The sequence below is a fragment of the Thermobia domestica genome, chromosome 8 (genome assembly GCF_964235325.1).
Source record: "Thermobia domestica chromosome 8, izTheDome1.hap1.1, whole genome shotgun sequence".
NCBI classification, from domain to species: domain Eukaryota; kingdom Metazoa; phylum Arthropoda; class Insecta; order Zygentoma; family Lepismatidae; genus Thermobia; species Thermobia domestica.
This window is the reverse complement of record NC_137461.1, coordinates 62423322-62437018: the sequence shown is the minus strand read 5'-3', so window position 1 is coordinate 62437018 and position 13697 is coordinate 62423322. Positions and strand designations below refer to the sequence as shown.

Genomic DNA, 13697 nt, shown 5'->3' with positions numbered 1-13697 from the left:
AGACGCCAGAAACTCTCATCTTACTTGTAAACATTTTATAATGTTCTAACGGATCATTACTTTTTCCTGTCTTCAAACTAACTGCTTGTGGCACAGACAGTAAAACAAGAAAATTAATGTAATTACAGTATTTTACTTAACGGTACAAAAATGTTACAATAAAATAGGATACTATTATGAACAACTTACATGAAGATCCCAAACACGCACTTGGCCTCCTAAACAGCCAGAAGCTAAAATCTGATTTGAAGACGGATGGAATGCAAGACACCATGGAGTTCGAGGATGACCAGATAAAGTATTTACATTCTTTCCACTTGGTAGATCTGTCACATAAACATTATGGTCTCCATGTGTGGATGCAACTTTCGTTCTGAAAAGAAAGAAAAAATGTTTTACCATAATGTTATTACAAATGGCTCATTGTAATTCTTTCTACAACTAAACATGTTCAACGTCCTTTTTCCCTCACATGGCACACGTCTATGTGGTCTAGAATTTACATCGCGAATGTTAAGAACGTCCCGTTGATGGTCATAAAAGCATCTAAATAACGCGGTTCTCGATCTTATGCAATATTGGTGGCAATGGGTTCACGGAAGTGTTTTTTAACATACCCTCAAAGGAAAAAAGAAGAAACCCTGAAAGTCGTATGAAGATCGTCTGAACAGCACATCGCTTAATCCAGCAATGTGGGTATTGATTGACTGATTTTAGTTTCGTCCATTGTACAGTAATTCTATGTTCACAACACAAGAGTCTTAGAAGTTCAGAGAAGTCACATCTGCTTAAGTGAAACGCCAACGATTTTGAGTTTTAGTATATTATAGTTGTTATGTACACAATCACTTCTTAAAATTTCTAAATATAGCTTAACTTTTGGATAGATGTTGAACGTCATATAATACTCACGTAACATTCACATTTTATTCGTGTCTACAGAAGAATCGTTGTGTCGCAAGTACTTTCAAAAAATCTTAGGAAATACACTCTATGTGAATAAGTAGCTAATCAAGAAATTTTATTTCAGGTTTAGACCTCTTGCGCCCAACAGACAATGTTTTCAAAAGAGAATCAATTTTCATGTGAATGACTTAACCTAGTCACAAGACCACAATTTGGTGGCTGAAGTTGTTCATAAAAATTCTTCTAAACGAAACCAATAAGAAGTTACTTATCTCCTTAAAAAATTAGCATTAAAGTACATCAATTATAGTCTCTAAATCGTCTCACAAGATCGTAGTCTCAAATGTTCACCACATAAACGGATGACATTATCAAGATGATGCAAATAATTATGTATAGTACAGAAAAAAAGATGAATGGAACTAGAGTAAATTGTTTTTAATTCACTGATACAAATAAGCCACGTTCATCACTTAGCTCTATAAACAACAATTCACACCGTAGTCTATAAGAGCTGACTGGATGGACCTTGTGAATAAATTAGGGCATTGCTCTACTCAGAGATATTATTATTATTATTATTATTATTATTATTATTATTATTATTATTATTATTAGGGGAGACCGGGGTAATAAGAGACAGGAGTTGTACGAGACATGGCTAAAAATACCCTAAATATCAAATCAAAATTATATAAAAAAAAGTAATGGTAACGGCAATACCATTACTTTCCTGCTCCACTTCAACTTATGAACTTACCATGGAAGTTCGTGACTGTTTTAAAATAAAATTTATTGTGAAAAGTCAGTTAGAAATATGAAAATGACTGCTATGTAACTTTGTGACTAAAACTATGAAGATTGATGTGAATTGTGAAAGTTGCTGAAACATTGCATTTCAAGTCAATTGAGGGCATGTCTCTTAATACCACTTTTAGAAAATTTGAAGGGGTAATAAGAGACCTCTCTCTTATTACTCCAGTTCAAATTTATGTTTATTTAGCGATTGGATGAGTCTATTTTTTTGTATTTACAAAGTAAACTTTCTAAAAGTACTGGAGAAGTTTAAGGAAAGTATTCGGGTCTCATCCTAAACGAAGGGAAAATCCCAACCTACACCTTCTCGCGAGAGAAAGTGGGCAACGTCTGTGGCGACTAACGCAGGTGGGGACCGACCGACTCCCGGGATAAGGAGTCAACCTCTATCAAGTGCCAATAGCCTTCTCGGAGAGCAGATGAGCGGGTAGAGAGGTCAGGGCACCTTCTTGTCCTTAGGAGGGGAAACTGTCATAAAAGGCGGATGAACACAAGGTGGTCAACGGCATGGAGATGTGGAAAAGAAATGGGAATACTACTACATTATCTTTTTCCCAGGAGGGACGGAGGAAGAAAATAAATAAATATGATGGTTCTTTCTGAGGTATATTAAAGAAAAACCCTCCGAAGGTAAAATAGTCCCCCGTTCGAATCTCCGGGTGGGGCTTACTCCGGGAAGAATCATTAAAGGAGAAAATAATAACTTTTATTTCAGCATGGGTACCTGGAACGTACGAACTCTATGGCGTGCGGGTAAACTTGAGAATTTAAAAATGGAAATGGACAAACGTAAAATGGACATAGTGGGCTTGAGTGAAGTGACATTACCAGGAAAAAGTGAAACAGAATCAGGAAATTACAGAATATTCTATTCGGGTGGCGTTAAGACCGAGAATGGTGTCGCGATAACAACGAAGAACGAAGTAGCAAGTGTAACCAAAGTGGAATGCTGCAGTGACCGATTGATGCTTGTAAAACTAAGTGCAAAACCAGTGGATATTGTAATAATACAAGTGTATAAGCCAACAACCGACCATGAGGACAATGAAGTAGAAGTAATGTATGATGAGATTAGTGACATTTTGCATCAGGAAGGAAGAGGTAAGGTCAATACCATAGTAATGGGAGACTTCAACAGCGTAGTAGGAGAAGGAGCTGTGAATAAGACAGTGGGACCATTTGGACTAGGTAGAAGAAACGAATGGGTTCAAATGCTTATAGATTTCTGCAGACAACATGATCTGGTGGTGATGAACACGTGGTTTAAGAAAAGAAAAACCAAGCTGTACACGTGGAAAAGTCCAGTAGATAAGAAACGCTCCCAAACAGATTACACTCCTGTGAAGCAACCTTTCAGGAAAAGTGTACGAGACGTGAAGACATTACCAGGAGCGGACACCGAATCGGACGACACAAAGCAAACAAATAAGTGCAGCGAGCACAGAACCATTAGCTTATTTCCCACACTGGAAAGATTATGGCACGCATTCTGAACAGGCGAATAGAAAGTAAGATACAAGAGATGTTAGAAGAAGATAAGTTTGAATTCCAGAAAGGAAAACGCACCAGAGATGCTATTGGGTTGATAAGAATTACATCAGAACGAGTTCTTGATGTGAAGGAAGAGCTATGTTTGTGTTTCATCGACAGGTGAAAAGCTTTCGACCGAGTCAATTGGACGAAACTTTTGAAACTATTTAAAGAAATCTGAGTCAACTGGAGAGACCGACAAACTTGTACACTCATTCAATATTATTGTCGCATGTCTATAAATATGTTGTTGTAGGAATATAATTTGATAACGAATTCGCCACGTATTTCTTATAATGTTAGTGTGTGTATAATCGGCAAAGACATGTATGTGGAAAATTTCATGTCAAAAGAGCAGCAAATAAGAACAAAAAAATAAAAAGGAAAATAAAACTTTCTTGTCCATTTAGCAACATTTTGTTTTACCCAGGGTTGGCAAAAAAACATGGTTTTTATTGAAAAAAATAACAAAAAAGTTTTTTTCTTTGTTTAAACCAGGTTTTTTGGTTAAAACAATTTGCTCTATATATTTATATTACATATGGACAGAAGTAGGTTTGTTTCACCTTGATGTTATTATGCAACAACAGGATTAATGCTGGAAATGATCACGTAAGTTTAAAGCGGAATCCAAACGCCTCTCGGCTCACATCCGAGAGAAATTGTTCTCCATTTGGACTCGACACCGGGACTAATTGGCCACAAATGGGATGAGTGTGCCGACTCACTCACGAAGGACTTCTGATAAAATACGTTGTACTGATCTTTACATAGGTCTACTTGTTAATATAATCTGCAAGAGTCACTTCAGAAGGACAAAAAGATAAACAATTGCACAAATGAAACCATTATACAGAATTACATATAAATCGGAACACGGGAGCTTTAGCCATTGGGGAAATCCTCTTATTACTTTAAATGTATTTGCATGTGAAATTTTAAAGTCAACGTATCAATCAGTACGTTAAAACTGAGGTATTAAATTACAAATTTAGTATGTAGATATCATTCAATAAAATTAAAACAAAGTCTAATCCAAGCTAATGTTGGAAGCTACGTAGGCAGTTGATAAATTTTGCCAATTTCTGTCAATATTTTTAAGCAACATTGGTTTCTTTATAAAACAACAAGCATTCAAGCAGGCAGAAATATACAATTTGGTTTCGTTTCGTATGATTACGCTTAACATCCTTAAGTGAGATCCAAACCACTACTTGGTTTACACTTGAAAGAGGGGTTGTAGTTCGACCAAGAATTGAATATGGTACATCTTGATTAAAAGGTGAAAAGGAGATAATTAATGCACATGGTTTGATATGTGAAAACGACACTATGAAGTTCTCACGATTTAAATCATTTTTCCTTTTTTTAATTTTTGGTTTAAACCATTTTTTTTTTAAAAAAAAAAGCTTGTTTTATCCATTCTAATTTTCGTACTTATAATTCTTTTCCTATGAAATTTACCACAAATATACATTTCCCGATTATACACATAGTATCAGTATTAAAAGTACCCCGCAAAATCATTATCAAATTATATTCTTACAAGAAGACAGTTATAGATATGCGGCAATCATTTTGAATATGAGTGTACATAGGACAACAAGTGAAGTTGCGTTTGAATGAAGGAGAAACCAACAGTGTGGAGATTGGAAGAGGAGTCAGACAAGGATGTAGTATGTCGCCACAATTATTCAACATCTACAGTGAATGTTTAATGTAGGAAGCATTAATGGGAATTGGGGATTTCAAGATCGGAGGGCAGATCATTAACAAGATCAGGTATGCAGATGATACGGTTAGAACCGAAGGAGGACTACAGGAAATGATTGACAAAATAACTGACACCGCAAAACTATATGGAATGGAAATCGACATTGAAAAGTCGGAAGTCATGAGAATATCCCGAGGAAACGCGCCCTTACGGGTCAAAGTAGAACAAACAGAATTTGAAGAGGTCGAGAATTTTAAGTATCTGGGAAGTATTTTTACAAGAGACGCTTACTGCACCAAAGAGATTAGGTCAAGAATTGCCATAGCGAAAGAAGCATTCAACAAGAAAAGATCACTCTTCACTAGCAGACTCAATATTGGACTTAGGAAGAAGTGGGTGAAGTGCTATATCTGGAGCATTCACTGTATGGTTCAGAGACTTGGACATTACGGAAGTTTGAGAAGAAATATTCAGACAGCTTCGAAATGTGGTGTTGGAGGAAGATAAAGAAGATAAAATGGACAGAGAGAGCAACAAACGAAGAGAGAAGAGGACACTTCTAGCCAGCATCCTTCGTAGGAAGGCCAATTGGATTGGACACATCTTGAGAAGAAATTGTCTTCATACTGTGAAGTGACTGTGTATTAGAAGTAACTGTGAATTTAATTCGCTAAATTCAATTATTTTATTAAATTACATTATTAACCAAAGAAACATGAACTTTTGAAAATTCATTGGAAGAAAACTTTGATCAGGATTGTACATTCTCAGACACCTGTTGTAAATGCATATTTGTTAAATAAACTCGACTAGCTTCCTTCTTTCCTTTCCGCATACCTTCAAGCATAGCCTGAAACTTCCCGATTCATTGGACTCTTAGCTCATCATTTCTTCACCCGAACAAAACCACGAGGAACACAACAACAAGAGGTATTCGACACACGATTAGGATAGGTGCAGGATCGACGAGAGAAGCGGATCGCACCGTTGGAGAATAACCAGCTCCATAGTCAAGAGTACCATTCTGTTGGTTTATCACCGCAGACTCATTACGCTTCAGCAGACTAGTAGAATGAAGGTGTAGGAGGACATCATCATAAAGACGCATTATCGACGCCCCTTGCAGATCAACAGGGTAGAGATCCAGATGTTGACTGTCTCCAGCTTATCCAGGCTCTTCCAGGGGAAAACATTCATCATTTCAGATGACTAGGACGACGCCAGCTTCATTAGATCTATCAGGCTAGAGCTCATCCTTTATCTTTTAATCATAACCTTTCTCTCTCTCTCACCTTTTCCCTACTAGTCATTTTGCAAAATTAGAAACATTTGAATTTTATTTAAATTCAATCATAATTTAGTTATTAAGTACCGTGTTTTGCATCAGTTCCATCCCCAATAGTTACTTTATTCTATGAGTATTTTTAGAGATTATTCTGAGCTACAACTGATGGCATGGCACCGGCACATGGATGGAGATGCTGTGAGGCTTACGCCGTTGTAACGATTCCAAATTTCTAAATATTTTTCGATAGTTAACAGTTAAAAGATAATAACGATGCATTTTGAGTAATTTGTACAATGTAATTTATAGTTTGTCGAGAGAAATTGAGTAGAGTTATTTTTAGCCCACCCGCCCACCCTCGCTACGTTTATTCATTTGCTCTGTTAGAGTAATTTTTTTGTTTTGTTGTATTTTAGTCGAATGATTAAGTGGGAAAGATGGAAAGAAAGCAAGGAATAGGAAGAACACAACTGATCGAGGATTTGAGAAACAGGAGAAAATACTGGGAGTTAAAAGAGGAGGCTGAGGATCGAAAAACGTGTAAGGACACATTTCCAGGCGTTAAAAAGAAAAAAAAAATAGTCCCACGATCTGCCGATAGGCAAAATACTTAATATATATAATACAGAAAGTAAAAGGCAGAATACTTAATATATATAATACAGAAAGTAAATAGGAAAACTCCTACTTTGGCAATCCAGTTAGTCTGTGCATAGATAGTAACAGTGAAGAATATGCTTTGGATCAACTAATTTCATCAGGCGATGAAAGTTTGCCAGAAGAAATTGATCCAACCAGAGTAGAATCTTACATAGAAATGTATTACGATGTGTACTACGATCTTGACTAGTATATTGGGAGAGTTATTGCTGTCCCAGATTATTGGTTTTGAAAGACTTGCAAGGTTAAATTTTTGAAAAAAATAACTAAGTGTTTTCAATTGACCTGCCCATGATGACACTCAAACAGTGCCATCTACGTCTGTGTTTTAGGGACCTATCAAACTGGAGAGAAATGGGCCATTCCAGATTTGCAGAAGACAGCTGCAGGAAATTCGTTGTGTTATGGCAAAGTGAAAAAGGGACTTTTGAAACCAAAACAGAAAGATTGAATACGACTCTTGTTCTTTTGGTAGGCCTAGGTGTTTGTAGGACTATTCTTGATATTTGTTAAACTCATGCCTATATGCCAACAGTACTTTTTGGCCTATACATATTTCCTGTTTGTTTAAGTGGTCCAGCCTAAGATAATTAACAGGGCCTACCTGCTATATTATCGAGTTACTGAAAGGTGGACTCTGACAGATAGCTTCATATGTTGTAAACAAAACGAGAGGGGGGATTGTTCGCCAATCACGGCACTATTCTTCAACGCCGTTTCTAGGCAACGAAGGTCACTGACGGCGCTGTTGCCTGTAGTTGAGACGACTTGTTAAACGTCTTAAGTTTGTCGCCAGGGCTGCTGTCTCTGTTGCTGAGCCTCTGACAACAGCGCCTCCAATACTTCACGTGCTCTACCCAATTGTCAGAAGCCACCTTTCCTTGCGCACACAGTAATATGTTACACTAAAGTTTAAATTAATATTTATGAGGATTTTAAATGTTAACTTGAAGTTTACATAGGCTAGCATAACATTTCCAGACTCTTTTGTACATTTTTCGTATGTTCGTTCGATTTATAACGTAAAAGGTTTAATATTCATTTTACATGTTTTTCGAAAGTGTAGTTTTACATACATTTTACATAAAATTTGGTCAACAAAAAGTTTATAATATTTTTCAATGTTCCCTTCTTGCATGATTACAATTTAATATCTGTTTCAGTTCAGAACTATTTTTCAAATGCGGGGTTCTTTCTTCATTGAGAATAGTTCATTTCCAACGTTCTCCACAGAATTTGTCAGGATTCTGTTTTATTTGATATCAGTTTTATCCATGGTGTATCTAGATTCCATAAAACTCAACTATGCTATGTTTCAATGGTTTTTGATATTTAATACTCAGGCAAATAAATTTTCAGAACGAATTGTTGAATTTCATTTCTTTAAATCTTGATATTTCGAGAACATATGTACATATTTCAGATCTGAAAAAAAGTAAATTATTCAGAACTGTCAGATGAAGATTTTTAGAACCCCTATTCATTTTCTATTCTATTTATATGAGCAGTGAGAGCCCTGTCTCTTATTACCTCATAGGGATAATAAAAGCCACTGACTTCAACATTTTCTTTCTTTTTTTTTTTTTTTCATGAAAAAGTAACTGGAAAATGTGTTAACACATCAGCAGGTTTCATTATTTTTAGTACAATCACATATTTTTTTTTTCTAGTTCCTCAAGAAATCAATGCAAATGTTATATATATATTTTTTTTTTTCTCTTATCACCCCGGCCTCACCTATTATTATTTTACTTTCGAGCGACGCAGACAAGGAAATATAGTGATCGTGGAAAATCGAATTCGAGAATTTAATAGATTTACATGTTTCATAGCCTCTACAAGCTGAAAAAGTGACTTTCAGATATCCGTTTATCCCGATATAAATATGTTTACTCTTGCAAAGGTCAACCTATCCGCACCAATTTTTAAACTTGAAATTTTCCGAGGATTTTTTAAAATTTGTTCCTACCGTCAAAATTAAGGGTAGTTTACTGAAGGCTGAAAATACAAAATAGCTATTTTCTCGAAAACGATCTAACGATTTTGTTTATATTTCCTACATCAATATTTCACTAGAAACCCAATAGTATTGTAAGTAATTCCTCTAGAAAAAATACAGAAGGAACAGCTTACTTTTGAGGGTGAGTTTTCTCAGATTGACAATTCCGTTCATATTTTATAAATAAATATTACATTATTAAGATGATAATGTGCCATAACTAATTTGTCCTAACGAAATCCACAAGAAGTTGATTTTTTCCCGGACGACTTTTCAAATACGACTCCAAGAATTATGTTTATATTTTAATAAATGCTTTATTTAAAAGCCTACAATATGGTATATTAATAAATCATATTTAATTAAAAATTCTCAACGAGTAGTTTTACACAGATAGGTCCATTATTATGGAAACGAAGTGAAACGTCCACTAGGGGTAACTGTGGCCAGCGTAAAATGCCTCTCCAGAATCACCCCGTTCTGGAAGGGTACATCTTAGTACTTTCCGACATAGGATAAAGCTACAGTGAAATTGCGAAACTGTTTGATAAAAGGTTTCAACAATTCCAAAAAGGGGATTGCCAATGTAATCAAACGCAATAAACATGCACCCCCAGAGCACGTACGTGTGCGCACAGCAGCAAGAAAACAATACCTTCATCCCAAAAGGACAATGGATATGGTTCGCCAAGTCACACACAGGTCGGCAATAGATTGTCACACAGAAAAATCAGCCGACAGAAAGACCCATTACCGGTACTATGACAGTGGGGAGACCGACAACTGTGCAGAGGATAGCAGCTCAGGATTTAAGCTTAGAATTAAGTTTTGCAGAGGATAATAGCTCAGGATTTACGCTTAGAATTAAGTTTAAGCCACGTGTTCTCTCTCTCTCTCTCTCTCTCTCTCTCTCTCTCTCTATATATATATATATATATATATATATATATATATATATAAACGCAAGGTACACTACAGACTGCTTTATGAACGGTATTTAGCGGATGACAAGTGGAAATATGTGGCAATCTTAGATAAGGTCTGGATTTGTTTGTCGTCAACTTCCACGCGGGTCCAAGCCACGTACTATCATCCAAAGGATGACAAGGACCGAGAAAACTGGTTTGCATGTACCGTGAAAGTTTTCCCGACACTTCATGATAGTTGCCGGTTTTTGTCATAAAGGGTAACGTTTTCCACTCCATCAAGTTGTGCACAATGTGAAAACTAACAGTATACTATCAACAGCATATTCTGGAGCCAAAGTATAGGCAGGATATTCCTTCTTTATATGGTGCTGAGATGTTCAAGGTCTTCATTCATCAAGATAAAACGTTCAGCCATACAGCTCATACAATTGCAGTGCTATCACGTATCCTCATATTCCTGTCAAGTCTCCCGATACTGCACCGATGAACTTTTTTGCCTTTGGGTTATTGAAGCGAGCTGTTTCCCGCCGTCGTCCGCGCACAATGCAAGAGTTGTGGAAAGTTCGCAAGAATGAGTGGTTAAAACTAAATCTGATGTATCTCAATACAACCCTCCTCTAATGGGAACTCCGGTGTCGAGCTATTACCTACAGCCAGGATGGGTACAAAGCCGCTGGTAGAAACATGGCTTACGTCCTAGGGTGGGTGTTCTAAACTAGTTTCCATGAACATGGACCTACCTCTGTACTCATAGGGATGAAAATGGAATGAAATCTTTGAGTTTTGCGTCCTACGGTTATGCCGGTTAGGCTAGAGGAGACGGTATTATGAGAAATGAATGAAATGGTGGAATGAAGAAAGTGGGAGGAAACGGGAGAACCCCGAGAAAACCCACGAGCACGGTGTTTGTCCACCACATAGTCCACACGGCGCAAGCTGGGATCGAACCAGGGAACCAAAGCACCGGAGGTGAACGCTCTACCACTGAGGCACCGCACCCCCCTCTCATAGGGATGAGTTTGACCCGATTTTCTTAAAAACGACTCAGGTAATTTTGTTCATGATTCATAAACAAACATTTCTTTAACAGCCATACAATATGACATGATTTCTCATGAAAAAAAATCCACAGGGGTGTTTTCTGCGATACAGTTTTCAGAAAGCACTTCTTATAATTATGTTCGTTTATATTTCACAAATAAACGTTTTCATAATAATTACAACATAATATGATTGAATTTAAGAAAAGCGAGAAGTCTAGTGGTGTGGCTCGTATCTTTTATATCGGATCACCATGATAATGTTTCCGCCGCATGACGAATATTTCACGTTTACGTATATCTACAAATTACAGGCAACTAAGTTAATGAGGTTATAAACGCTCTGCATCTAGACACGATTTACATGAAATAAAATTATTGACTTAAATACTTACTTCTTAACAATGATTATCTTCAAAGCGTTGACTAAGGACTACTGCAATATTTAAAAATATTAACTTATACCGAAGAACTATATCATTATATTTTGTGATATATTTAGGTAAATAATAATAATAATAATAATAATGAACTACCAACTGCGAAACTTAATGGATATGTTTCTTATTAATGTTCTAGTACTTACTAAGTAACGTATAGAAAATAAAGATTTTCGATATTTTATTAATGAGCAGTGGAATTCGAGCCATTTACTTGAATTCTTATCCGAAAAATATCTACATCGGGACAGGCCAGAACATTCGAGTTAGTTATTCGACCAGAAAAGGTACTTCGTCGTTTAGAAGTTGGTCGTCATAATTGGCTCGGTAAGTCTGTGAAATCAGCAACATATGTGGGGACGGGTTAAAGAATATTCTTAAGAATATTCAGACTTTCAGGGCATTGATTTAATAAATAATAATAATAATAATAATAATAATAATAATAATAATAATAATAATAATAATAATAATAATAATAATAATAAACAGAAGACGCTGTACCCCAAATTATTTTCAAACGAGGACCACATTTAATGGTCAGAACGTTCTACGAACCACTCTACTCTTGTTCCTTTCGAAAATAAATACATATAATGATCTGATACGTTAATAATACCAATACTACTATAGTTTTAAAATATTAGTAATTAAAACTGCCTTAATTTTATATTGGTACCAGCGGGGGACTTCGCCCCTAAGACCCCCGAATCTGCTCGCCCTACGCCCTCGCACCTCATATTTCAGCCTTTGCTTCCGTTCTTCGCACGGCAAGAATGTGTTTATGCATTATTCTTTACGGAAAATTTAAACATTTTCCCCTTAGAATACGTATTTCGATCAAAGTGAAATGATAAAATACTACGTCGGCCCAAGTGCTAACTGTATTCAAAAACTTATTTCAAACGGTTCACACACACACACCTCTTTGCCCTGATGATGAGACTGACAACCTCGAAGTTATTTTTATATTGAGAAAAGATACAAATTGCACCTTTTCTCTCGTTGCAAGTGGAATTTCAGAAAACGCTGCGGCATATGCCCACTTATTTATTTTGAATACGGAGTTTATATATAAAGCTTCGTATCCCTAACATGTTCTTAAGGAATTTCGAGATATGACCGTATTAAAACAATTGCAACCCCATTCCTTTTTTATTTTAAATTAAAAGCCTAAATATCAATTTTTGTATTTTCAATCTTTAGAGCTTTCGAGATATGGCCATATTATAACAATCGTAAGTCTCATCATTGTTTTTCCCTACATTTTCTTCCCTTGCAGGGAAAATATATATATATATATATATATATATATATATAACGATGAAACACACTAATCATTTTAAATGAGAAGTCCTAGTACTAAAGGACGCCGTTCAGAGCTTATGGAAATCCAGTTTCCGTTAAATTCGCTGATATTGCAGTGTGTTGTTTGTTTTAGTCCCCTGATGAAAAGTCTCAATGGGCACGAAACCCAAAACCCCACAGTTTTGAGATATCTGCTGATTATTATCGTCACTTAATAATTAGCTCAACATTTTATCTACGAAATATGAACAAGTCTCACTATGGTACACTAAGGTTTTGGGTTTGCTGATTCCGAATCCGAGGTCGGGTGAGCTCCATCACGTAAGGTTCAAGGTCATTTAAAGGTCAAATCGAGAGGGAACGTTACAAAAATCTGAACAAAAAGTACATAAATGTTTTTTGACTCGCCGGGTGTCATTTTATTGATCCAACAAGGTCATGTCAAAGTCATTGTAGGGTCATTTTAAATTAAAACTTGAAAAAACGTCGGAAAAATCTGAAAACTTCATAGAGAGGATTTAGGGTAACTAATTCCGAATCCACTATGTTAATCGAATTTATCATTAATATTGTCCATTTAGTTTTCCAGTCAGTCATTTGTAGTCTTTTTCTTCAATAAAGATTTGTTCTGCACCTCGCATCTCATCATTCTTGAACTTCAACCTCCAGTATTTCACCTTTATTTCCATCGTTGTTCACAGTGCGATTACCAGTGTCTTGTACGTATTCCAGTAAAGTATGACTAGAGTATTTCATTTGTTGCTGATGTCGTGCTCATCCTTAAAACCATAGGACATTGGCTACATGTGCATAACATAATGTCCAATTACCGGATTTACAAGAATATTAGGCAATAATACCCTAATATCGAACAATCTTCTACTTCCATGACCGACAATTCGTCATCATTCACTGCAAAGTGCATCCAAAGCTGATATCGACTAGCGTTCCTAAATCCTGAAAAGATTCTGAAACGTAGCAATTATGGCTCAAAACCATTTCTATCGAATTGTAAAATATCAGTACTTTCATGGTCTAAAATAATCTCGTATATACGAAGGTGCTAGTTC

At 36.1% G+C, this 13697-nt stretch overlaps 1 protein-coding gene across 2 annotated transcripts in view; it reads right to left on the bottom strand.

Moving 5' to 3' along the window:
- The window catches only part of LOC145692945 (uncharacterized), a 125119-nt gene that overhangs the window by 92069 nt on the left and 19353 nt on the right, over nucleotides 1–13697 (bottom strand). For both annotated transcript variants that reach the window (XM_081768534.1, XM_081768535.1), the window contains exon 4: nucleotides 190–373. In XM_081768534.1, coding sequence (XP_081624660.1) covers nucleotides 190–373 — 184 coding nt within the window. The remainder of the gene's footprint in view (nucleotides 1–189; nucleotides 374–13697) is intronic.